Source organism: Chlorocebus sabaeus, chromosome 6 (genome assembly GCF_047675955.1).
Source record: "Chlorocebus sabaeus isolate Y175 chromosome 6, mChlSab1.0.hap1, whole genome shotgun sequence".
Classification (NCBI taxonomy): Eukaryota; Metazoa; Chordata; class Mammalia; order Primates; family Cercopithecidae; genus Chlorocebus; species Chlorocebus sabaeus.
Genome location: NC_132909.1, coordinates 15,193,989 through 15,220,590, shown reverse-complemented (window position 1 = coordinate 15,220,590; position 26,602 = coordinate 15,193,989). Strand labels below are relative to the sequence as shown.

Below are 26,602 nucleotides of genomic sequence, written 5' to 3'. Positions count from 1 at the left end.
GGTTTAGCATCACTTATCACTCATTTGAACATGCTTTATATATATTATAACACATCAAATAAGGTGGCTTTTCCATTCAGCTTCTGTTTCCCAACTGGATCACTGAGTTCTTCGTGTAGCCCATTAATAATTAGGGCCGAAAAGTATAGTCTTATGTACATTGAAAAAGGTCCTTAGGTAATTCCTTTTTAAGTATTTTTAATTACTTTTTAACTAATTCCTTTAGAAGTAATTCCTTTTTAATTACTTTTAAGTAATTCCTTTAGAAGTAATATCAGGTACTTCTACCTGAAAATCATTGATTTAGTTTTAATTTCTACCTATTACAACAAGAGTTCTCCATCCTCTTTACATGTTTGTAGTGTCAGGGAAGACTTAAAAATTACCGGTGCCTGGGTCCCTCACCAGATCTTTAAACTGGAACTAATACATGGGGCTTGAGCATCCACTTTTAAAAATGTTTTCCAGTGATTCCAATGTGTAGCTATATTTCCCATCAGATTTCTCTGATTTCTTGTGGCCTTCACTTTTTTTCTATTTTAGTATCATGATTATTTTCAGATCTCATTTCCTATCTTAGGCTTTATATCTCCTGGGATAGGGACCTTGCCTTCTTCATTTCTGTATCTTTTTGGAACACGTGAATTGGTCATCAGGTAAAGGTTTCAATAACTCATACGTTTTGTTCTGAGTCTCAGGTTCACAGGCTAATCCTAAAGTCTTTGTTCTGCACGAGGTCAGAGATTACTTGTGATGAAGGGTGTGGTTAAGTCTGTAGTGCAGATGGTGGAGGGGAGTTCTCCCTGTTTTTAGACATAGCATTGGAACTAAGAGTATTATGTCTATGTGGCTGAAAGGGCAGAGATGTGTAGGAAGACAGTTCTAATTAGGATAGAGGAATTATACTAGGAAGTAGAGGTAAAGGAAGTGAGAAGGATTAGTAAATAGAAAAAATGTGAACTTACCAAATAGGCTAGTGTAGATGCCTGGAGATTCCTGATTAAGTGAATTAACTAGATTTTAGAAAGGTAATGAGGCAGTCCTATGCAAGGAAGGTTTCAAAGTCTGGAGACAAGAAGTCAAACAACACTTTGAGAAGTGGTTGAGCTTTATGGGAATGGAGAGAATTACACTATTGAGAGATGTGAAAAATAATGAAGAGGGTTTCACAATGTGAAATTGTGTTTCTCATTTGAATGAGCAGAGGCTGGAGATAATTATGTCTAAAAGACAGTGGGGTACAGGGAGCATAAAGGCCAGGGAGAAAGGGAACTGCAGGAATTAGTGATGAGAAGCAGGAGATTGGTGGAGGAAGGTGGAGATCCAGTCCCAGATACAGGCAAATAAGTTTTCTCCCTCTCCCAAGCATGGCAGTTAGCCCTTCAGGAAATGGGACAAGAGAAAAGGCCATCATACCTGCCAGTTTTCCCGAAATACAGAAATGACATCACGGCTGCTATATCAGATTAAGGCCAGGATGGACGTCCTATTACTGAATGAGCTGTCATGGAAAGAAAAGAAAAGAAGGAATGGAGGTGATGTTATTTTACAGGGGGGAGCCTCAGGAACAAGCATGTAACATGAGGTACTCTATAATTGTTTCTTCAAGGAATACATTATTTCTGTTGGAAAGTTGATGGGAGATGATTATATTCTTGCAGTTCTTTTCCCCTCTAACCACGTTTCTAGGTTGGTGATCAGTCCTCTGTCAATTCTCTACTGCACTCAGATATTTCAGAAAACTTTCAGATGTGAGAAAGGCTGATTGCTATTTTCTATGTCATTAGAACTTTAGACCTTCCCACCTTTTCATGGTTGCATCTTTTTCTCAGTGTCTCTGTTTTGGCAGCCATCAATGAGACCCTGCGAGGTCTCCATGGCAGGGACCTGATTGACAGAAGGCCCAGGTCAGTGCATTTCAAATTCACCACCTCCTTTGCACAGAAAGCTTCCTTCCCACAGGCTTCCAGCAAGGGTGTGAAAGCAATCCTAGTTCTCTCAGGCTCTCTTTAACTTTAATGGGTGACTGGTTGGAGGACTCCCCATCAGCCTTCCAAAAACTCTCTTAGAACTGCATTGATACCTAAAACTTCTTTCTCTTTCTCCTTCACAGGAGTCAGCTTTGCATAGTGGTCTGTGGGTTCTCCCATACTACCTTCATGTCTGCCCCACATTCCCTCACAGGTGTCTTCCATGATAAATTATCTCATATGCCCAATCCCAACCGGGATGCATCTCAGTTGGTAAAAAGTAACATACCACTCTTGTTTCTTTGCACTTAGCTTTTTTCCTTTCTCTCCCGCAAGTAGTCAGTCACCATGTCCTAGTGTTTTATGTGGTACCTCTTTTTCTATAGATATATGGAAATAGGTACTGTTCAGGGGCACGTCCTATGTGCCAGGTCCTGTGCTAAATACTTTACCTGTACCTCATTTAATTCACACAGTAACCCTGTCAGGTAGACATTATTTCCATTTTGCCAATGAAAAGACACAAGCTTAGAGTAGTGTAAAATCTCTCCTGGTGTCATATGGCTAGTAATAGGTGGATCTGAGATTTGATTCTAGGACTATTTGACCTCAAGGCTAATGATGATGGTAGTAATATAGCAGCTGACATTGGTTCGTCTGTGTGTGGCATCTTGTTTCATTGACTGCATGAAACCTTTAAAGAATGGTATGAAGCAAGCTCTCTCCTACTTCAGGATATGAAAGAAGAACAAACTAAACCCGAGCACAGTGATTGAAGGACACAATACGGATTAGAGTGGATAAAAATAAAATGGAGAATGGAAGAAGAATAGAGTAAATTAATGAAACCAAAGTTGATTCTTCAAAGTAAAATCAACAAAATTGACGACCATTAACTAGACTGACTAAGAAAAAAAGAGAGAAGATTAAAATTACTAAAATCAGAAATGAAAATGGAGTCCGAGCATGGTGGGTCATCTTTTAATCCTAGCATTTTGGAAGGTCACAATGGGAGGGTTTCTTGAGGCCAGGTGTTTGGACCAGCATAGGTAACCTGGGGAAACCCTCCGTCTACAAAAAAATTTTAAAACCAATTAGCTGGGCATAGTGGCATGCATCTGTAGTCCAAGTATCTTGGGAGGCTGAAGAAGGAGAATTGCTTGAGCCCAGGAGGTTGAGGCTGCAGTAAGCCATAATCACGCCACTGTATTTCAGCCTGGGCTGGCCTACAAAGTGAGAGCCTGTCTCTCTCTCTTAGAAAAATAAAGAAAAAGGAAAAAAGAAAATGAAGTGATTACTACCAATTCTAATAAAATAATGATTATGAAAGTACTGTAAATAATTGTATGCCAATAAATTGGATAACCTAGATGAAATAGATAAATTCCTAGAAAAATACGAAAATATGAATAGAACTATAATTAGTAATAAGATTGAATCAGTAAAAGCATTTGATGAAATTCAGTATTTTTTCATAATAAAAGCATTCTAACTAAGAATGGAAGGAAACCACCTCAACATAAAGGTAATATGGGGAAAACCCAATGCTAACATCATACTGTGTGGAGAAATACTGATAGCTTTCCCTGTATGAGCAGAAACAACACAAGGATGCTGCTTTTGACACTTCTATTCAATGTAGTATTGAAAGGTCTTGTCAGAAAAATTAGGCAAGGTTTTTAAAAAGACATTCAAATGGGAAGAAAGGAGTAAAATTATTTCTGTTTGCAGATAACTTGAACTTATATGTAGAAAATCCTAAAGATGGAACAAACCTATTAGAATTAATAAATGAATTCAGTAATGTTGCACAATACAAAATCAACGTTCAAACATCAGTCGTATTTCAATACACTAACCATGAACAATCTGAAGGGAAATTAAGAAAAACAATTTAGGGGGGCAGAGCAAGATGGCCAAATAGGAACAGCTCCAGTCTCAAACTCCCAGCGCGAGTGACACAGAAGACAGGTGATTTCTGCATTTTCAACTGAGGTACTGGGTTCATCTCACTAGGGAGTGCGGGACAATCGGTGCTGGTCAGCTGCTGCAGCCCATCCAGCGAGAACTGAAGCAGGGCGAGGCATCACCTCACCTGGGAAGCGCAAAGAGGAAGGGAATCCCTTTTCCTAGCCAGGGGAAGTTAGACACACAACACCTGGAAAATCGGGTAACTCCCAACCACTACTGCGCTTTACCAAGGATCTTAGCAAACAGGCACACCAGCAGATTATACCCCACACCTGGCCGGGAGGGTCCCACACCCACAGTGCCTCCCTCATTGCTAGTACAGCAGTCTGTGATCTACCGGCAAGGCAGCAGCCAGGCTGGGGGAGGGCTGCCCGCCATTGCTGAGGCTCAAGTAGGTAAACAAAGCCGCTAGGAACCTCGAACTGGGTGGAACTCACAGCAGCTCAAGGAGTCCTGCCTGTCTCTGTAGACTCCACCTCTGGGGACAGGGCACAGCTAAACAACAACAACAACAAAAAGAAGCAGCTGAAACCTCTGCAGATGCAAATGACTCTGTCTGACAGCTTTGAAGAGAGCAGTGGATCTCCCAACATGGACGTTGAGATCTGAGAACAGACAGACTGCCTGCTCAAGTGGGTCCCTAACCTCTGAGTAGCCTACCTGGGAGACATCCCCCACTAGGGGCAGACCTACACCCCACACCTCACACGGTGGAGTACACCCCTGAGAGGAAGCTTCCAAAGCAAGAATCAGACAGGTACACTCGCTGTTCAACAATATTCTATCTTCTGCAGCCTCTGCTGCTGATACCCAGGCAAATAGAGTCTGGAGTGGACATCAAGCAATCTCCAACAGACCTACAGCTGAGGGTCCTGACTGCTAGAAGGAAAACTAACAAACAGGAAGGACACCCACACCAAAACCCCATCAGCATGTCACCATCATCAAAGACAAGAGGCAGATAAAACCACAAAGATGGGGGAAAAGCAGGGCAGAAAAGCTGGAAATTCAAAACATAAGAGTGCATCTCCCCCTGCAAAGGAACGCAGCTCATCGCCAGCAACGGATCAAAGCTGGATGGAGAATGACTTTGACGATATGAGAGAAGAAGTCTCCACTCCATCAAACTTCTCAGAGCTAAAGGAGGAATTACGTACCCAGCACAAACAAACTAAAAATCTTGAAAAAAGAATGGAAGAATTGATAACTAGAATAATTAATGCAGAGAAGGCCATAAACGAACTGACAGAGATGAAAACCATGACACAAGAAATACGTGACAAATGCACAAGCTTCAGTAACTGACTCGATCAACTGGAAGAAAGAGTATCAGTGATTGAGGATCAAATGAATGAAATGAAGCAAGAAGAGAAATCTAAAGAAAAAAGAAGAAAAAGAAATGAACAAAGCCTGCAAGAAGTATGGGATTATGTAAAAAGACCAAATGTACGTCTGATTGGGGTGCCTGAAAGTGAGGGGGAAAATGGAACCAAGTTGGAAAACAGTCTTCAGGATATCATCCAGGAGAACTTCCCCAACCTAGTAGGGCAGGCCAACATTCAAATTCAGGAAATACAGAGAACGCCACAATGATACTCCTCGAGAAGAGCAACTCCAAGACACATAATTGTCAGATTCACCAAAGTTGAAATGAAGGAAAAAATCTTAAGGGCAGCCAGAGAGAAAGGCCGGGTTACCCACAAAGGGAAGCCCAAAAGACTAACAGCAGATCTCTCAGCAGAAACTCTACAAGCCAGAAGAGAGTGGGGGCCAATATTCAACATTCTTAAAGAAAAGAATTTTAAACCCAGAATTTCATATCCAGCCAAACTAAGTTTCATAAGTGAAGGGGAAATAAAATCCTTTACAGATAAGCAAATGCTTAGAGATTTTGTCACCACCAGGCCTGCCTTACAAGAGACCCTGAAGGAAGCACTAAACATGGAAAGGAACAACCAGTACCAGCCATTGCAAAAACATGCCAAAATGTAAAGACCATCGAGGCTAGGAAGAAACTGCATCAATTAACGAGCAAAATAACCAGTTAATATCATAATAGCAGGATCAAGTTCACACATAACAATATTAACCTTAAATGTAAATGGACTAAATGCTCCAATTAAAAGACACAGACTGGCAAACTGGATAAAGAGTTAAGACCCATCAGTTTGCCACATTCAGGAGACCCATCTCACATGCAGAGACATACATAGGCTCAAAATAAAGGGATGGAGGAAGATCTACCAAGCAAATGGAGAACAAAAAAAAGCAGGGGTTGCAATACTAGTCTCTGATAAAACAGACTTTAAACCATCAAAGATCAAAAGAGACAAAGAAGGCCATTACATAATGGTAAAGGGATCAATTCAACAGGAAGAGCTAACTATCCTAAATATATATGCACCCAATACAGGATCACCCAGATTCAGAAAGCAAGTCCTTAGAGACTTACAAAGAGACTTAGACTCCCATACAATAATAATGGGAGACTTCAACACCCCACTGTCAACATTACACAGATCAACGAGACAGAAAGTTAACAAGGATATCCAGAAATTGAACTCATCTCTGCAGCAAGCAGGCCTAATAGACATCTACAGAACTCTCCACCCCAAATCAACAGAATATACATTCTACTCAGCACCACATCACACTTATTCCAAAATTGACCACATAGTTGGAAGTAAAGCACTCCTCAGCAAATGTACAAAAACAGAAATTATGACAAAATGTCTCTCAGACCACAGTGCAATCAAACTAGAACTCAGGACTAAGAAACTCAACCAAAACCGCTCAACTATATGGAAACTGAATAACCTGCTCCTGAATGACTACTGGGTTCATAAGGAAATGAAAGAAGAAATAAAGATGTTCTTTGAAACCAATGAGAACAAAGATACAACATACCAGAATCTCTGGGACACATTTGAAGCAGTGTGTAGAGGGAAATTTAGAGCACTAAATGCCCACAAGAGAAAACTGGAAAGATCTAAAATTGACACTCTAACATCACAATTAAAAGAGTTAGAGAAACAAGAGCAAACACATTCGAAAGCTAGCAGAAGGCAAGAAATAAGTAAGATCAGAGCAGAACTGAAGGAGATAGAGACACAAAAAGCCCTCCAAAAAATCAATGAATCCAGGAGTTGGTTTTTTGAAAAGATCAACAAAATTGATAGACCGCTAGCAAGACTAATAAAGAAGAAAAGAGAGAAGAATCAAATAGGTGCAATGAAAAATGATAAAGGGATTATCATTACCGACCTCACAGAAATACAAACTACCATCAGAGAATATTATAAATACCTCTATGCAAATAAACTAGAAAATCTAGAAGAATTGGATAATTTCCTGGACACTTACACTCTTCCAAGACTAAACCAGGAAGAAGCTGAATTCCTGAATAGACCAACAGCAGGCTCTGAAATTGAGGCAATAATTAATAGCCTACCCACCAAAAAAAGTCCAGGACCAGATGGATTCACAGCTGAATTCTACCAGAGGTACAAGGAGGAGCTGGTACCATTCCTTCTGAAACTATTCCAATCAATAGAAAAAGAGGGAATCCTCCCTAACTCATTTTAGGAGGCCAACATCATCCAGATACCAAAGCCTGGCAGAGACACAACAAAAAAAGAATTTTAGACCAATATCCCTGATGAACATCGATGCAAAAATCCTCAATAAAATACTAGCAAACCAGATCCAGCAGCCCATCAAAAAGCTTATCCACCAAGATCAAGTGGGCTTCATCCCTGAGATGCAAGGCTGGTTCAACATACGCAAATCAATAAACGTAATCCAGCATATAAACAGAACCGAAGACCAAAACCACATGATTATCTCAATAGATGCAGAAAAGGCTTTTGACAAAATTCAACAGCCTTTCATGCTAAAAACTCTCAATAAATTCGGTATTGATGGAACATATCTCAAAATAATAAGAGCTATTTATGATAAACCCACAGCCAATATCATACTGCATGGGCAAAAACTGGAAAAATTCCCTTTGAAAACTGGCACAAGACAGGGATGCCCTCTGTCACCACTCTTACTCAACATAGTGTTGGAAGTTCTGGCTAGGGCAATCAGGCAAGAGAAAGAAATAAAGCGTATTCAGTTAGGAAAAGAAGAAGTCAAATTGTCCCTGTTTGCAGATGACATGATTGTATATTTAGAAAACCCCGTTGTCTCAGCCCAAAATCTCCTTAAGCTGATAAGAAACTTCAGCAAAGTCTCAGGATACAAAATCAATGTGCAAAAATCACAAGCATTCTTATACACCAGTTATGGACAAATAGATAGCCAAATCATGAATGAACTTCCATTCACAATTGCTTCAAAGAGGATAAAATACCTAGGAATCTAACTTACAAGGGATGTAAAGGACCTCTTCAAGGAGAAATACAAACCACTGCTCAGTGAAATAAAAGAGGACACAAATGGAAGAACATACCATGCTAATGGATAGGAAGAATCAATATCTTAAACATGGCCATATTGCCCAAGGTAATTTATAGATTCAATGCCATCCCCATCAAGCTACCAATGAGTTTCTTCACAGAATTGGAAAAAACTGCTTTAAAGTTCATATGGAACCAAAAAGGAGCCCGCATTGCCAAGACAATCCTAAGTCAAAAGAACAAAGCTGGAGGCATCATGCTACCTGACTTCAAACTATACTACAAGGCTACAGTAACCAAAACAGCATGGTACTGGTACCAAAACAGAGATATAGACCAATGGAACAGAACAGAGCCCTCAGAAATAATACCACACATCTATAGCCATCTGATCTTTGACAAACCTGAGAAAAACAAGAAATGGGGAAAGGATTCCCTATTTACTAAGTGGTGCTGGGAAAATTGGCTAGCCGTAAGTAGAAAGCTGAATCTGGATCCTTTCCTTACTCCTTATACAAAAATTAATTCAAGATAGATTAGAGACTTAAATGTTAGACCTAATACCATAAAAACCCTAGAAGAAAACCTAGGTAATACCATTCAGGACATAGGCAAGGGCAAGGACTTCATGTCTAAAACACCAAAAGCAGAGGCAACAAAAGCCAAAATTGACAAATGGGATCTCATTAAACTAAAGAGCTTCTGCATAGCAAAAGAAACTACCATCAGAGTGAACAGGCAACCTACAGAATGGGAGAAAATTTTTGCAATCTACTCATCTGACAAAGGGCTAATATCCAGAACCTACAAAGAACTCAAACAAATTTACAAGAAAAAAAAAAAACCATCAAAAAGTGGGCAAAGGATATGAACAGACATTTCTCAAAAGAAGACATTCATACAGCCAACAGACACATGAAAAAATGCTGATCATCACTGGCCATCAGAGAAATGCAAATCAAAACCACAATGAGATACCATCTCACACCAGTTAGAATGGCAGTCATTAAAAAGTCAGGAAACAACAGGTGTTGGAGAGGATGTGGAGAAATAGGAACACTTTTACACTGTTGGTGGGATTGTAAACTACTTCAACCATTATGGAAAACAGTATGACGATTCCTCAAGGATCTAGAACTAGAAGTACCATATGACCCACCCATCCAACTACTGGGTATATACCCAAAGGATTATAAATCATGCTGCTCTAAAGACACATGCACACGTATGCTTATTGCACAAGTATTCACAATAGCAAAGACTTGGAATCAACCCAAATGTCCATCAGTGATAGACTGGATTAAGAAAATGTGGCACATATACACTATGGAATACTATGCAGCCATAAAAATGGATGGGTTTGTGTCCTTTGTAGGGACATGGATGCAGCTGGAAACCATCATTCTCAGCAAAGTATCACAAGAACAGAAAACCAAACACCGCATGTTCTCACTCATAGGTGGGAACTGAACAATGAGATCACTTGGACTCGGGAAGGGGAACGTCACACACTGGGGCCTATCATGGGGAGGGGGGAGGGGGGAGGGATTGCACTGGGAGTTATACCTGATGTAAATGACAAGTCGATGGGTGCCGACGAGTTGATGGGTGCAGCACACCAACATGGCACAAGTATACATATGTAACAAACCTGCACGTTATGCACATGTACCCTAGAACTTAAAGTACAATAACAATAAAAAAAGGAAAACAATTTAATTTGTATTAATATCAAAGAGAATAAAATATTTAGGAATAAATTTAACCAAAGAGGTGAAATGATTATACCTGAAATCCATAAAATATTGCTTAATGATGACATCAATAAAATGAAAGACATTTTGTTTTCATGAATTAGAAGACTCACTATTGTTAGGAGGACAATGTTACCCAAAGCGAGCTGCAGATTCAATACAACTCCTTCAGAATCTCAGTGACATTTTTACACTAAAAGAAAAATCCGTCCTAAAATTTATATTAAATCTCATGACTCTAAATAGACAAACAACTTTGAAGAGGAACAATGAGGCTGGAGGACTCACACTTCCTTATGTCAGCATTTACTACAAAGCCCCAGTAACCGAAACAGTGTGGTACTGGCATAAAGGAGGACATAGAAATTAATGAGATAGAACACAGAGCCCAGAAAGAAATACTTACACATATGGCCAAATGATTTTCATCGACTGTGCCAAGATCGTTCAATGGGGAAAGGACACTGTTCTCACCAAATGATATTGGGAAAGCTGGATATCCAAGGGCAAGAATGAGTGGAACCTTTACCTAACACCATATACAAAAATTAACCCACAATAGATCAAAGATCTAAATGTAAGAGCAAAATCTATACAACTCTTAGAAGAAAACATAGGAGAAAAGCTTCACGATATTGGATTTCACAATGATTTATTGGTTGTAGCAACAAAAGCATAGGCAACAAATAAAATGGATAAATTGGACTTCATAAAAATCAAAATCTTTTATATATTGAAGAACATTATCAAGAAAGTAAAAAGGCAACCTATGAAATGAGAAAAATAATTGCAAATTATGAGTGTGAAAAGAAATTAATTTCCAGAATACATGAAAAACTACAAGTCAACAACAGCAAACATCCAGAAACCCAATTAAAAAATGAACAAATGATTAAAATAGAGTTTTCTCCAAAGAAGATATGCAAATATCCAATAAGCCCATGCAGAGTTCCTCAGCGTCATGAATACATAGAGATATGCAAATCAAAACCACAATGTGACACCACCTCACACACTTTAGGATGTCTTTGATAAACAACAATGACAGCAACACAAAACAACAAGTGTTTTCAAATAGATGGAAAAATTGGAGCTCTAGTGCATTGCTGATGGGAATGGGAAATGTTATAGCCACTGTAAAAAGTGGTGTGGCTGTTTCTCAAAAAATTAAACAATAAATTACCATTTGACCCAGCAATTCCACTTCTGGACACACTGCCTATAGAATGGAAGGAAATTTGAACAAATATTTGCACATTGATGTTCAGAGAAGCATTACTTACAATAGCCAAAAAATGGAAACAACAGAAAAGTCCATGGAAAGATAAGTAGGTAGGCAAATGAGGTATATCTATACATCGAAATGTTATTCAACCTTAACAAGGAATAAAATTCCTATACCCCGTGCAAAGTGGATGAACCTTGAAGACATCATGCTAACTGAAATAAGCCAGACACGAAACGATAATTATTCTATAATTCCATTTATAAAAGATAGAATAGCCAGTTACATAGAGACAGAAAGTAGAATGGTATGTGCTAAGGGATAGGGGGAGAAGAAGTGAGAGTTACTGTTTATAGGGTATAGAGGTTTAATATGGTAAAAGGAAAAAGTTCTGGAAATGGATAGTGTGACAGTTACACAACACTAAATTGCATACGTAGAAATAGTTAATGATAAGTCTTATATTAGATATATATAAAGTGTCCTGGTAGTCTTACACTCTATACATACACACTTTTTTCATTGCCCCTTTCCTGCTATGCAGAGTCCCAGAGGTGAATCTCCCTATTTATTCAAGTGTGCATCACTCACTGTCCTCTGTGTTATGTCCCACATGCAGTGCCCACAGCCTCATACAGCCGGTGACTTCAGAGCCAGGACACAGCTCAAGAGTCTTCCCCGAGGCTCCCTCTCTTCTTATTTCCCTGCAGCCTAGGCTTCACTTCAACTGGCAGCTCGATTTAGCCGAATTCAGAACAGGCCACCAGGGCTTTTTCTCCACACATGCTGGTCTCACCCCAGGTGGAGTCAGGCAGGGCCAGTCACCAGAGAAGCCCAGAGCAGAGAAGGCAGCAGTCTGAGCTGCTCCTCCCTCACCCAAGGGGCTTCCTCCTCTCATTTGGGGGAAAAATGTGAGCTTGTTTCAAAGCCTCAGATGTTCCTTGTAGCTCATGGAGTAGGTAAAAGGAAACAAAGACGTGGCAGAAAGGGATGTGTTGATGACAGCGAGAAGCAACGTGACCTTGAGGACTCTCCTTCTTGTCCCTCTGTGAAGCCTCTTCCACCACATAGGGCTCAGGGCTGACAAAGCCCCCTCCCTACCCTTGTCAGAATGGACACAAAGTCAACCATGAGAAAACAGGAAAACAAGGAGAAGAGAGTCTGTAGAGACAATTTAGGAGGGTTCAAAAGGAGAATTTAGGATTTGCTTCTGCCCATGGGACACAGACTGGGAATAAAAATGTTTTCCTGACTCTTCTCTGAAAACCACCTAAAACCCTGTTGACAATGATGCAGGGATCTACTTACCTGAGACTCTGATCATCTTGAATGTAGAACATTCGCTGCCAGTGGCTGAGTTACGAACAGAGCAACGATAGAGCCCGCTATGCTTTGTAGTAATTTGGGGGATATAGATCCTTGGTCCTGATTGCAGAAATCTCCCATTTATCGTCCAAGAATACTCTGCCGGTGGATTAGAGTCCGTGAGGCAGTACAAGTAGAGGTTTTGTCCTGAACGGTAGTCGGTCCGTGAAGGGAAAATGCTGGGGATGTCTGGACCATCTGGAGTAAAGGGAATAAAGCCACAGGTGATGTCGTCCAAGGGAAGGGGATGCTCCTGGTCTCTTAAATTGACACAGTGTCCCCCTGAGCCAAGACACACCCTCAAGTCCCAGCCAAACCCCTTCTGTGTTCACTGAGCCAAGGCCTGAGGTATTCACCTGTTTCTCCCATCACAGGCTGTAGACCCCAAGTCTCCCATGACAAGAGCATCCCTTCCCTTATATTCTTGGTTAAGGCTGTGCCTACCCAGGTTTTCCAGGGCAAGGAGTCATGTCCCACTCGGGTGTCCAGAAATAAAATTGTCTGTAAGTGGACCTGAGACAGACTGAGATGTCTGGTCTCTGGTAGTTTGGATTTAAGCTGGTGGCCTGACCCAGAGAGGAAACAAAGATACAGAGGACATCCAGGGTGACTGGGTCACTGCAGATGCTAGCAACTCGGTCCCATATTTCACATTCATAGGTTCCTGTGTCATTTCTTGTGACATTGGGTAGAATGAGGATCCTGTTTTTACCGGGTTGCTTTAGCCTGGGACTGACCGGGAGGCTCTGACCATTTACCCACCACATGTAGGTGTAGCCCTGAGTCTTAGGTTCACAAGTTAAGGCTACAGCGTTCTTATTCTCCATGGGGTTGATGTTGCTGGTGATGTAGGGCTTGCACAGCTCTGCTGTGTGGACAGCAGAGAGAAGATTGTCCGGTGTGGCACCTTTGATTCCTCCACAGGCATCCTTCAATCAGAGTTGGCATCTCCCACCTGTCAGCCCTCCTGAGTCCTTGAAAGTCAACAGCTGGTGCATGTGTCATTAGACAGATGCATGATGATATAAAGGCTCAAAGACTGTGAGGCCGCCTGCTCTGTCTTAGGGAAGCACAGACTTTCTCAAGTGTGAATTGAGCAGCAGTTGGGTCACGGACAGATACATCAGTGGGAGTCACAGGCCCAGGTACCCCTCCAAGTCCTTCTCTAATCAGCTGACTGGCTGGCTTACCTTGGGTTCCTTACCTGGAATGTGCAACTGCTGGGCCCCTTCCAAATTCCATCCTACTCTGCCCCCCAAGATGTGATTTCTCTGCAGTTTCCATTTCCAAGGATATTCTAGAGATGAGTAATAATGGGACTTCCCATTGTCCTGAAACCCTGAAGATACTGAGCAGCCTGGCCTGGGACTGGATGTTTCAGCAGAAATAAGACAGGGGAGACCAGAGTCAAGCCTGGAGGTCAGTTCAGTCATCAGGCAGTGGAGGCACAAGGTGGGGCAGTTTTCTGCAGGTGTTTCATGATGACTTACTTGAGCCAGTGACCTCCAAAGATAGAGCAGAGTGCAAGAAATGATCTAGAAAGAGTAAAGGGGACAGGGAAGAGCTGGTGGCTTGGGAGCAGAACCATGTTCCCTGTTTTGGGTTCTTTAAGTTTCCTCTCCTTCTGCAGAGGACAGGTAAGGACTATGTGGATCCTTCCAGAAACACATGTCGACATTTGCAAATGCAGAACGCACTGGTGGAAAGGGTGGGAATGAAGTGCTGGAAATCTGGTCCTCATGGACCATGTGTGTTTGATGGATATGAGACAAATTTGGGGAGAAGTTTTGAATATTCTCTTTCATTGGACCCTCTACTCTCTGATTCCATGGGTTTGACTACTCTAGGGACATCATGTTAGTGGATTCCAGAGTGAATCTGAGAAGAGACTGCTGCTTGCCAGGAACTGGGGGTGGGGAGAATCAGAAGTTGTCCATGGGTGTGTGGTTTCAGTTATGCAAGACAGGGAGGTTCTAGAGATCTGCTGTACAGCTCGATGCCTACAGTTCACACAGATTGAGTATTTCTTATGCAAAAGACTTAAGACAACAAGTGTGTTGGATTTTTGACATTTCTTGATTCTGAACTCTTTGTCATATACTTACTGGTTTAGCATCCCAAATCTGAAGGATTCAAAATCTAAAATGTTCTAGTGAGCATTTCTTTTCAACATCAGATTGGTACGCCAAAGTGGAAGGTGATAGGCCCAAATACATTCTTGCCCTTTTTTTTTCCTCTCATCATGTTTCTAGCTTGGTAATTAGTTTTTGGTCAGTTCCATACTGGCCAAGCTGCACTCCTATATTTTTGAGGGCTTTGGGATGTGAGAGAGGCTGATTGCTACTTTCTATGTCATCAAAACTTTCCAACTTTTCATGGTTGCACCTTTTTCTCAGTGACTCTGTTGTGGCCATCATTAATAAGAGCCTGCCAGGTCAGATTTAATACAGATTTTGGTAATTCTGCCAAAAATGTTACTGGGATTCTGGTAGGGGTTGCATTGAATCTGCAGCTCACTTTGGGTAGTATTGTCATCCTAACAATATTGATTTTTCCAATCCGTGAAAATGAAATGTCTTTCCATATATTGATGTCATCTTTAATTTCTTTCAGTAATGTTTTGGAGTTATCAGGGCATAATCCTTTGATCTTTTTGGTTAAACTTATTCCAAAATATTTTATTCCTTTTGATGTTAAAGTGAATTGAAATTCTTTTCTTAATTTCCTTTCAGATTGTTCACTGTCAGTGTGTAGTCTAAAGAATGATCTAGAAAGAGTCAAGGGGACAGGCAAAAGATGGTGGTTTTGAAGCAGAAACATATTCCCTGTCCTGGGATTTTGATTTTCCCTCTCCCTTAGCAGAGGGCAGGTGGCTCTTCCCTAATAGCCAGATAGAATTCACTGGAAAACATATTGCCAGTGCTCCAGGGATCCACTTACAAGGAACTACGATCCTTTTGATTATGAGATTTGTCCCACCAGCGACTGAGTTATGGATGAAACAGACATAGACCCCTGTATGTTTTAGTGATCTGGGGGATAAAGAACACTTGTGCTGATTGCTGAAACTTCCCATCAGTCAACCAAGAATGCTCTGCCAGTGGGTGAGAGTCTGTGAGGCAGGAGAGCTTGGGACTTCCCCTGTGTGCTAATAGGTGTATGAAGAAGAAATGGTGGGAGCATCCAGGCCATCTGGAGCAAAGAGAATAAAGGTACAGTTGATGTTGTCAGAGGGAAGGGAAAATCCTGGTCTGTGGAAGGGCCACAGTGACCCTGTGACCTAAGTCACAACACTGAAGTCCCAGCCAAATCCCTGCTGTGTTCACTGATCTGGAGCCTGAGACATTCACCTGTTTTTCCCATCATAAGCTGTGGACCCTGAGTCTCCTATGACAGGAGCAGCCTCTTCTCTCCCATTGGTGATCAAGCCAAAGCCTACTCTTAGTAGACATGGTCAGCTTTGATATCCAGGGGTAAAGGTCTCTGTACTTGCACCTGAGAGGGACTGGGTTGCACCTGAGAGGGACTGGGAGGCCTGGTCTCTGGCCATGTGTATTTGGGATGGCAGCCTGGCTCACAGAGAATTAGAAGATACTCACAGAGGAGATTCAGGGTGACTGGGTCACTGCGGCTGGAACTCACTGGGTTCTTCATTTCACATTCATAGGGTCCTGCAGTATCCTTTGTGACATTAAATAGAACGAGGGTCCTGTTGTTTTCGGACAACTGCAACTTGCGACTGATAGGGAGGCTCTGACCATTTATCCACCACAGGTAGCTTACATCCTGAGTGTCAGGATCACAGGATAAGATCACAGTCTCCGTGGCCTCCCTGGGGTTTAAGTTGCTGCTGGAGATGGAGGGCTTGGGAGTCTCCACTGTGGAGATAACAGAGAGAAGATTGTCCTGTGTGGCACCTTTGATTCCTCCAAAGACATTTTTCAATCAGAGATGGCATTTCCCACCTCTCAACCCAACCAAGTCCCTAAAAGCCCATGGCAGGTGTGTGTGTTACAAGAGTGATGCATGGCAATCTGAGGGCTCAGAGATTGTGAGGCTGCCTGTTTTATGTGGGAGAAGCACAGACATTCTCAAGTGAGAATTGAGCGGCAGCATTGGGTCATGGAAAGACACATGACCAGCAGTCACAGCCCCTGGTGCCTCTCTGAGTCTCTCCCTCTCCAACTGCCTGCCTGGCCCACCCTGTGGTCCTCACCTGCAGCATGCAGTGCTGGAATCTTCTTAGTTTCAGTCTTACTTTGTCCCCAAGGTATGTTTTCTCTGCAGCTTCCCTTTCAAGGACATCCTAGAGATGGATGATGGAACTTCCCATTGTCCTTAAACCCTTTGGGTATAGGGAAGCCTGGCCTGGACTGGGTAATTCAGCAGAAATAACACAGGGGAGACCAGAGTCAAGCCTGGAGGTCAGTTCAGTCATCAGGCAGTGGAGCCACAAGGTGGGGCAGTTTTCTCAGCTGTCTCATAGTGACTGACTTGAGCCAGTGACCTCTAAAGATAGAGCAGAGTCCAAGGAATGACCTACAAAGAGTGAAGGGTACAGGCAAGAGTTCATAGCTTTGGACCAAGACCATGTTCCCTGTTCTGTGTCCATGATGTTCCCTTCCCCCTGTAGAAGGCAGGTGAGCACCATGTGGATCTTTCTAGAAATACATGGGGATGTTTGCAAATGCAGAACTGACTGGTGGAAAGGGCGAACATGAACTGATGGAAGTCTGGCCCTCATGGACCCTATGTGTTTGGTGGCTATTAGACCAATATTTGGGAAGAAGTCTTGCAGATGCTTTCTCTCATTAGATATTCTACTCTCTGATTCTATGAGTTTGACTACTCTATGTACCTCATTTCAGCAGATTCCAGACTGAATCAGAGAGTAGAATAGTAATTTACAGGAGCTGTGGTCAGGGGAATAGGGCATTGTTCCATGGTTGTGTGGTTTCAGTTAGGCAGGTTGAGGATGTTCTAGAGATCTCCTGTACAGCTTCATGCCTATAGTTCATGCAGATAAAGTGTTCCTTATGCAGAAAGCTTAAAACCAAGTGTTTTGGAATTCTAACTTTTTTTTATTTTGGAATATTTGCAGTAGATGTACTGGGTTAGCATCCCACATCTGAAAAATTTGAAATCCAAAATGCTCCAGTGAGCACTTCTTTTTAGCATCACATCAGTGGTCAGAAGTGTTGGATTTTGGAGCATTTCAGATTTTGAATTTGCAGATTTGGGATGCTCAATTTGTAATACTGTAATTTTCCTAAAAAAGTTCTCTGGAGTTTAGACCTCATGTTATGTTCTGACTCTAGTAACAAAAAAAACAAAAACAAAAACAAAAACACTTTTGGAGGAAACATTAAAATGTTGTCATAAGTGGAAATTTTTACTGATGATCCAAACATCTAAGATCAATTGCCGGTAGTAGTATTTCTCTTGATACCCAATTAAGGTTTAGGTGTGGGGTGAATTCCAGCAGGATCACATTATGCTCAAAGAAAGATACCAACCGTGATTTGAAATTAGCAAGTCCTTAAGTAGAGAGAGTCCCGTTAAAAGGACAGAACTGGTCAGAGTGTCAATTACATAAAGGGAGGAATGATGCCGAATTAAAAGAAGTGATGTGTGTTATGGTAGTAAATATAGAAGGAACTTCCTGTTTCTAATTTCTGTGCAGAGTTAGGAAAAATGGGGAGGAGCCCAGAACAGGTATGTGAAATGCTGTCTTCATTTTCTCTTAACCTCAGGAAATACAACTTGAGTTTCAGTTTGTGTGAATTAGGAAGAGTCTAAGTGAGACGCCAATGGCTCATGTGTCCCCAACACGAAGAACCCCACCTTATGAAAATGGCATCATCATGAGGAAACAGTTGTATGTGGCACAGGCACTAAAACCACCAGATAGCACCCACCTGGCCACCTGCAACAGGTCCCCGAAACTACCAGTATTCCCATTACGTGTATGTTACAGCCTTGGTAGTTGTCCTGCAACTACAAAGTTTAAAAATTGCTATAATCAATGCAAAATGTTGAATATGAAGTAGAATATGTTGTTCCACTTTTTGCCCCCCACTCTTTTTGAACTTTCCTGTTTCACTTTTGGAGGTTTCTATCGACACATCCTCAAGCTAGGGATTCTTTCCTCAGCTGTGTGGAGTCTACCAGTAAGCATCAAAAGCATTCTTCATTTCTCTAACAGCACTTTTTGTTGTTTTTTTTTTTTCTGAGACGCAGTCTCGCTCTGCTGCCCAGGTTGCAGTGTAATGGCATGATCTTGGCTCACTGCAAGCTCCGCCTCCCTGGTTCACGCCATTCTTCCGCCTCAGCCTCCCAAGGAGCTGGGACTACAGGCGCCCGACACCACGCCTGGCTAATTTTTTTGTATTTTTAGTAGAGACGGGGTTTCACCGTGTTAGCCAGGATGGTCTCGATCTCCTGACCTTGTGATCTGCTCGCCTCAGACTCCCAAAGTGCTGGGATTACAGGCGTGAGCCACTGTGCCTGGCCATCTCTGAGGGATTTTAACGAGTTGTTGACTTTTGAGATTGTTCAGCTTTTTACTTACTGTTAGAACCGAGTGACAAATTTCAAGCTTCTTTTTTTTTTTTTTTTTCTTTTTGAGACGGAGTCCCGCTCTGTCGCCCAGGCTGGAGTGCAGTGGCCAGATCCCAGCTCACTAAAGCTCCGCCTCCCTGGTGTACGCCATTCTCCTGCCTCAGCCTCCCCGAGTAGCTGGGACTACAGGCGCCCGCCACCTCGCCCGGCTAGTTTTTTGTATTTTTAGTAGAGACGGGGTTTCACTGTGTTAGCCAGGATGATCTCCATCTTCTGACCTCGTGATCCACCCGTCTCGGCCTCCCAAAGTGCTGGGATTACAGGCTTGAGCCACCGCGCCCAGCCTCAAGCTTCTTTATGCCTGACAGGAAACCAGAAAACTCTAGGAAGTGAGTGGGAATGTGAGCTCCATAGTAGGTTGAGGATGGAGTCACGAGTGAAATGGGTGAAATCAGCCCGGGGGCTTTGGAGACTGCAGGACTGTCCAGCCTCTGACACCCTGGTGAGTCAGTGCAAAGATTACAACAGTGAGAGCAAACTGGCATGGCTGACTCCATCTGGCATCTAGTCTCAGGCTGGCTGTCCTCACTCATTCCTGGACATAGGCCAGGCTAACCATGGGAGGAATTTAGTTTATGCATTAACTTTGAAGAAACAATGATAATAGTTTCTCCATAAAACTAATTCCCTTATTTTGTCCAGGGATTGCCTTTGTAAAACTGGTGAAAGACCATGAGACTAAGATTATAGGAGGGAACTGAATTCTGCTAAAATGGAGGCACAGTTTCTATAATCCCTTACTGCTCAAATGTCATTTGACCAGAGTTTACAAAATTTGTAACTCATTGCTCCTATAGATAACATCACTATTGTAGAACCTGAGATTGGTCTTTTGAGATGTTTCTCATTCTTTGCATTCTGGTAACCCACTGACCTCATCCATACCCATGACTAATGGCTCAGCCAGTCACGTGGTCCCCACCTAGAGTCAGATTCGAGCACAAACAGATCATTTCCCTCCCCGCATGATTCCATCCCCAAACAATCAGCAGTACCCATTTTTTAGTCCTGTGCCCCTGAAACTATCCTTGAAAATCTCTAACCCCTGATCCACTAGGGAGGCTGATTTGAGTAATAATAAACCTCCGTCCTCCTGTTTGGCAGACTTGGAGTCATTAAAATCTTCATTTACTGCAAATCACCATCAGGATAAATTGGTTTTGTTTGTGCAGGAGGCCAGAAGAACATGTCTGGGAATTATAAGAGTGGATGGAGGAGCTGCCTATCCCTGTTTCATGGTCTTGTCCACAGATCAGCCTCACAAAAGAAAGAGCCCTGGGTGGGGATACAGTGGAAGCTTATTCTCTTAGTGACCTGGGGACATTGGCTTGAGATGAAGCCTGGCAGGAGTGGCAACTCAAGGTGGTTTCTGTGTCTTTCCTATTTCCTGGGAGGTGGACCAGGCCACACTGTTAGCAGGAAGGGAACAGAACAGTCAGCCTAGTTGGAGGGATTGTCTGGGGAAGAGCTAGGGGTGGAGGAAGAAGCTGTGCAGGACAGGGCTTGCCAGTTAGAATGAAGTGGGAGGAAGATGAGGGACCAGAGAAGCAGAGAGAGGCAGAGATAGCATGGCAGTGAACAGCGGGGGTTACAGTGACTTCAGAGAACCCAGGGACCAGGTGCCCCCATTTCCACAGTCCAGCACCAGGGAGCCCTGATAACCCTCCAGTGACCAAAGAGCTTCAGAGTTATACATGAGGTGGGGTGGCTTTAGGGGCAAGAGGTAGTGGGGGCATGAAACATGGTTGTCAGCCTCTGAAGGACAAGGGACAGGTGTGGCTAGAACTTCCTAGGATTCTGCATCCAAGATACAGTCTAAAGAGGTTATGGATCATTCATTTCTTCATTCAATTCCTTCATTTGTTATGTGAGAGCTCCTGAGTGTGTGTCTCTCACTGGGCCTGTGCTGGTGCGGGGTGTGTGTCGGGGGAACGGAAACAAGGTCTTCTCCTTTATCCTGTTCTGCCAGTGACACAGACACTTTGGGAAACAGGATTTCAGGTTCAGTGATAGGGGTTAAGATCTGAGGGGGAGGCCTGGACATTTTTTGCACTGACTCTGACAGTTAAGGCAGGTGATTTAGTTCTGGAGAACAGACTAATCAGCTGACCATTTGCTCTCACTCCTCTGAGGTTTGGATGCCAAAGATGAGAGGATTTGAGCCAATAAATGACTATGGGGTCCTTGGAATCCAATAAGATGTCACTTCTGGTGGAGGAGAGGATGGGCCTGTAGCTGCAGACAGACCTCATGTGACCCTGATCTGTCTTTTTTGTTTGTGTGACTCTGGTTCAGTGACTGTACCTTTCTGTGCCTCAGTTTTCTCTCAGTCATATAAGCTAAATGGCAAATGGACTGTGGCTTTTCATGCTATCAGTGAATAAATTGAAAATTCTTCACAGTCACCTGACCTAATGCTTGACACAGTGGAGGTGTTCACACAAACAGCATTTATTATTATTCACTCTCATGAGAGAGCACCTTTAGGTCAGATCCCTGTGGACAAGCTGCTGCCAGGTATATTTTCTCTCTTCTGTTTCTGCTTCGGGGACATTAGAGTTTCTATGTCGTGTCCTAAGCCTTGCAAAGCAGTTGGCTGATGGTCTAGAAAGCTTGTCTTTCTGTCCTCTCCACTCTGAGTCTCAGGTGAAGAAAGCTCTGTCCTTGCCCAGATGAGGTTCTGAGGGCTGAGCCCTGGCAGTGAGCAGCTCCAGGAGACACAGTCCTCAGATCGCTGGTGAATCCCCGGTTCCAGTAAGCCCTGCCACAACCCAGCCCTGGTGCAGGCTCCTCAGCTTTATCTGGAGTAAGGATTTAGGGACAGGGGTCTGGGGTTGAGGCCTCTCAGGCTGAGCTTCTCTGAGAGTATCTCAGGGGGCCTCTTAGGCAAAGCCCTACTCAGTTCTCCAGGGTCTTTCTCAGGGTCAAGTTTATGAAGAGGACATGAGGTGCTTGGCTGAGACTGATCTCCTCCTGCTGAGCACCCCCCCCCCCCTTCAGACTGTCCTTCCTGTGCAGCAAGTGTCTGCAGGCTCTGGAGGCAGGAAAGGAATTCTGATCTGTTGAGGTTTCTCTTCTCTGTGTGTGTCCTGCACTAAATGCCAAAACCCCAACATGGGACATAATGCAGAGAGGGACACAGGCACAGTCCAGGCCTGACAATCCTGTGTGTGCAAAGTAGAATTGACCCCACCCCCCAACACCCAGGGATCATGTGGAATCACTCACGGTATAAGGTGAAATGTCCAGTTACTCCTTCAGTCCCTTCACCTCGCTTTATGATTTCTACGGTGTAGGATCCTGCATCCTTCTGGTTGACACTCTGGATCAGCAGGGATGCATTGGAATATACTGTTTCTCGTCCACTGTATGCAGACCCAAATATAAGCATTTCAGTGTCTATTGCATATGCTGTAATGTAATACTGGAGGTCCATTATTTGCCCTTTGTACCAGATGTAGCCAGCAACATTCTGGGGCAAATTGTGGACAAGTAGAAGAATATCCTTCCCCTCAGAAACTTTGGTTGGCTGAGCTTCAATCCTGACTTGTGCAGTGGTGGGCGGGTTCCAGAAGATTAAAAGTGATGCTAGGAGGTGGAGAGAGCATCAGTCAATATTGAGACCTATGTATTGGGATGAAAAGATGGGGCCCTGGGTCCTGAGATGATCTCTTCAATCATCAGCCTTGAAGACACACACAGACACAAACACACACACACACACACACCTTTTTTTGTGTGTGTGTGATTGTATGTTTGTGTCCTACTGTCCTACTGGGTCAAGGTCAGCGGCACGACCCCCATTCCTTCAACCCTTCTGACCTCGGCATTTTTCTCTTTGGAATCCTCTTCCCCAAGGGTCTGCATGACTCCCTCCACACTGCCCTCAGGTCCTGCTCACATCAGGGCATCGTTAGACTTCTTTCCTGACACTTCCTTCAGAGACTCTGGGTCTTCCCTTTCTGACTTTTCCGTGCTCTGCTCCCTCCGGAGCTCTTGTCAACACCTGACCTCACATTCCAGATCTCTTTGCATGTCTGTTTTCCTGCCCATGAGAGCATGAACTCCATGAGGACAGGGATGTTTGTGATCTTGGTTGCACCCCAGTGCCTGGGACAGGCTGCAGACTCCTGTGGATGTGAGAGTTCCAAGGACCCTCCATGCCTGGGTTTTTTTTTTTCTTTACCCAGTGGTTGATGTTTTTTGCTGAGGACAGTGTTTCATGCCCTCCTTATATTTTCATTTAAAGTGTCATCTCATAATAGTTATTATTATCATTTTCCAAAATGTGGTGGCCAGTGATGATTAACCAGGAAAAGGGAGCACTTCAGATTTTCCTACCTCTTACCAATTCCAGTTCAATGTGATTTTCCTGTTTTGACCCCTGTCCCTCTGTGTTATATTTTCCCCCATCCAGACTCCAACAAAGCCTTCTTTCCTGTTTTTTTTTTTTTTTTTTTTTTTTCTTTTGAGATGGAGTCTCATACTGTCGCCCAGGCTGGCGTGCTGTGGTGCAATCTCGGCTCACTGCAACTTCTGCCTCCCAGGTTCGTGCAATTCTCCTGCCTCAGCCTCCCAAGTAGCTAGGATTACAGGAGCACACCACCACATCTGGTTAATTTTTTGTATTTTTAGTAGAGACGGGGCTTCACTGTGTTGACCAGACTGGTGTTGAACTCCTGAACTCATGATCCACCCACCTCAGCCTCCCAAAGTGCTGACTTTTATTTTTTAGAACCCCATCCTCTCCAGGAAATCCCATCCAATCATTCTGCTTCCTCCTCCTGTCCTCTCCCAGGAAGTTCTCTCCTCACCTGTGAGCAGGAGCTCCTTCCAGGTGATGTGCAGTGTACAGGGAGGTGCTGAGAGGGGCCCCATGGTCTGTGCTGCCTGCGTGTTCTCCTCTGTGGAGATGAGCCTGGGATCCAGAAACTTTCTGAGCACGGCTGTCAGCTGTGCTGTCCTTCCTCTTTCTGTGCTGAGCCTCTTCCCGGGGCAGGAGCACTTCTCAGGCTCATGGGCGGCGTCTGTGCCCAGGACACCTCTCTGTCCCCTCCCCTCTCAGTCCTGCCTCCTTGTCCCTCCTTCTCTTTTTCCTTTTGTCTGTGTGTCAGGTCCCTGGGAATTGTGGAGGCCTCTGCCTTTTTCAGCACTGATTCTGTCACCAAACCTCGGCAGACACTATCTGCAGAAACACAAACATACACACACAAAAGAGACACACACAGGCACACACATACCTTGTAGGTTGGGCAACCACAGTCCTGGGCCTCAGTCTCCTGCTGTTCCCATGGCTCTGGGTCGGGGTACACGTTCGCGTCCTTTGCCCTCTTTCATCCCCATCTGGCTCTCCCCTTCAGTGCAGGAGGCTGGAGCTGCACCAGATCCCTGTCACAGGGACATCCCATTGTGCTGTGGGTGAGCTGTGTGTTGCCTGGTGACAGGGACCCTTCCTTTCTCTAATTGTGTCTAGCTTGGCTGCAGCTTCCAGGGATGGACATTCAGGACCTGGGTGTCCCAGAGGAAACTGTCCTTCCTGGAGGTGTGCAGAGTGAATCTCTCATGCCTCTTGGGAGGAGAGGCCTGTGCTGGTTGCTCAGTGGGGGCTGTGAGTCCCACGGTCAAATGGACAATTCTCAGTCACTCTGTTGCTCTCTGGGGTCTGGTGGCTGAGCTGGGGCTCAAGGTTTCTCATTTCTTCCTGACCATTTTTGGTGTCCTCTCTTCTCTGCCCAGCTGATTGTCCTGTGATCACCATACCTTCCCCGTAGTGGTGCAGGAGGAAGTGGGGAGTTACCCAATAAGCCCTTGGTACATGGCTGGTTGAGACACAGGAAAGAGAGCCTGGGACAGAGCAGGGGTTCAGAGCTGGAGAGATTTCATCCCGACTTACTCCGTGCTCATGATGGGCTCAGCCCTCCATGTGCTGACATACCCAAGGGTCTGTCCTGAGGGTTTTGACCTGGCCAAGTTGCTCTCTGTAGAGGAGGAGCAGGCAGTCACCAGAGAATCTGTTTGGAGGGACGTTGCTCACCCAGGAGAGGGTGGGTGGGGGTGAGTTTTGTTCTGGAACAAAGAGCAATAATACTCCCTTCTCCCAGCAGGGACACAGGAGAGGTCTGTCTTCCCAAGGGACAGCCAGGGGTAGGTGCCCACATCCTGGATCTTGCCTGTATGTGAGCATCACACGGGCTCTGAGCCCACGGGGTGCAGCGGGCAGACAGGTCACAGGGTGCCTGACTGATTCCCAGGAGGCTGTGGGCCCTCAGGCAGCCGCTGTTCTGTGTCAGCGCTAGGCTTGGCCTGGGATGCCCCAGAGAACAGGACAGATGGAGCACGGGCGGACATTTAGGGAGCAGTGACAGAAAGAGTTGATGAGAATGGAGGGAGGTCACCAGGGGAAAGCGCACAGTGTGGTGTCACCTGCACCAGAGCTGCCCTGGGAAATGTCTTTTTACCTGAGCCCAGGGAAGGAGCAGGTGTGTAGGGCAGGGGCTGCCTGCAGAGGGAGTGGTGTTAGGTTGGCGGCCGCCAGGTCAGGGAGGAGATGACACAGTCCGTGTGGGGAGCATGGAGGATGTTGAGGACTTGGGCCGAGGTGACCCTGGTGAGGGTGGACCCTGCTTGGCTATGCGTTCTGCTGAGGTTGGTCGGCATCCCCTGGGAAGGCTTCAGCCTGGGGGGACTCTGCCGCCCTCTGGTGGACTGGAAGGGAAGTGTGGGTGGCCGAAGTCCCAGGCCAGGCTGCGAGTTTTATTCCACAAGCATCTGCGTAATTTCACTCGAGGTCACACATATGTTATGTTACAGCTCCATCACCTTCCAGTCCCGTGAGTCCCATTCTCTGTGGCTCCACGTTCACTGTTCTCCCTCTTTCACAATCGAGTGTCCTGAACGCAGATGTTTGTCACCTTCGGTGAGTTTGTGTGTGTGTGCAGTAGGCGGCACTGTGTATGCCCTGGGGGCAGTGATGTCTGGGGCTGAGCACTGCACATGGGCTTGGGAACAGAAGACGGAACAGCAGGGCGGGAGGATCAATGGCAGGGGAGCAGGGACAAGTCATTTTCATTTTCTCACTCCCAGGGACCAGAACCCAGAATTCTGAGTCCAGGGCGCAGTACCACACCCTGCTGGTGTCCCTGGATGTCAGGAGTGCTCATAGTGTCATGCTGCCTTGGCTTTACTTTTTTAAGGTGTAAAATTATTTTCCTCACATCAGAGGCAGGCCTTGCTCACCATGGTAGTTTTCAATACTGTATCTGGTTCAAGTTTCTCCAGTTACACTTTCAAGTT

General features: G+C 44.3%; 1 protein-coding gene across 2 annotated transcripts; it reads right to left on the bottom strand.

The window, feature by feature from the left end:
- Positions 1 to 2,973: 2,973 nt before the first annotated feature.
- Positions 2,974 to 24,187, bottom strand: LOC140711964 (pregnancy-specific beta-1-glycoprotein 2-like). 2 transcript variants are annotated; one of them, XM_073017258.1, is made up of 6 exons: positions 24,124 to 24,187; positions 22,538 to 22,897; positions 16,288 to 16,566; positions 13,281 to 13,556; positions 12,632 to 12,886; positions 2,974 to 3,041 (listed from the first exon to the last, which is right to left on the bottom strand). In XM_073017258.1, the coding sequence occupies exons 1-6, from the start codon at positions 24,185 to 24,187 to the stop codon at positions 2,974 to 2,976; spliced, it is 1,302 nt and encodes a 433-aa protein (XP_072873359.1). The 2 variants fall into 2 exon arrangements, with proteins under 2 accessions (XP_072873359.1, XP_072873360.1); XM_073017259.1 differs by lacking the exons at positions 2,974 to 3,041; positions 13,281 to 13,556 and having other exon boundaries at positions 12,624 to 12,886.
- Between the last annotated feature and the right edge of the window lie 2,415 nt (positions 24,188 to 26,602).

Excerpts from the sequence above, each read along its gene's own strand:
- LOC140711964 (XM_073017258.1), bottom strand. The coding sequence starts at position 24,187 with ATGGGGCCCCTCTCAGCACCTCCCTGTACACTGCACATCACCTGGAAG. Across the intron at positions 22,898-24,123 it reads GAAGGAGCTCCTGCTCACAG|CATCACTTTTAATCTTCTGG; the intron begins GTGAGGAGAGAA and ends TCCACCTCCTAG. Across the intron at positions 16,567-22,537 it reads TGGACATTTCACCTTATACC|TGGAGACTCCCAAGCCCTCC; the intron begins GTGAGTGATTCC and ends TTATCTCCACAG.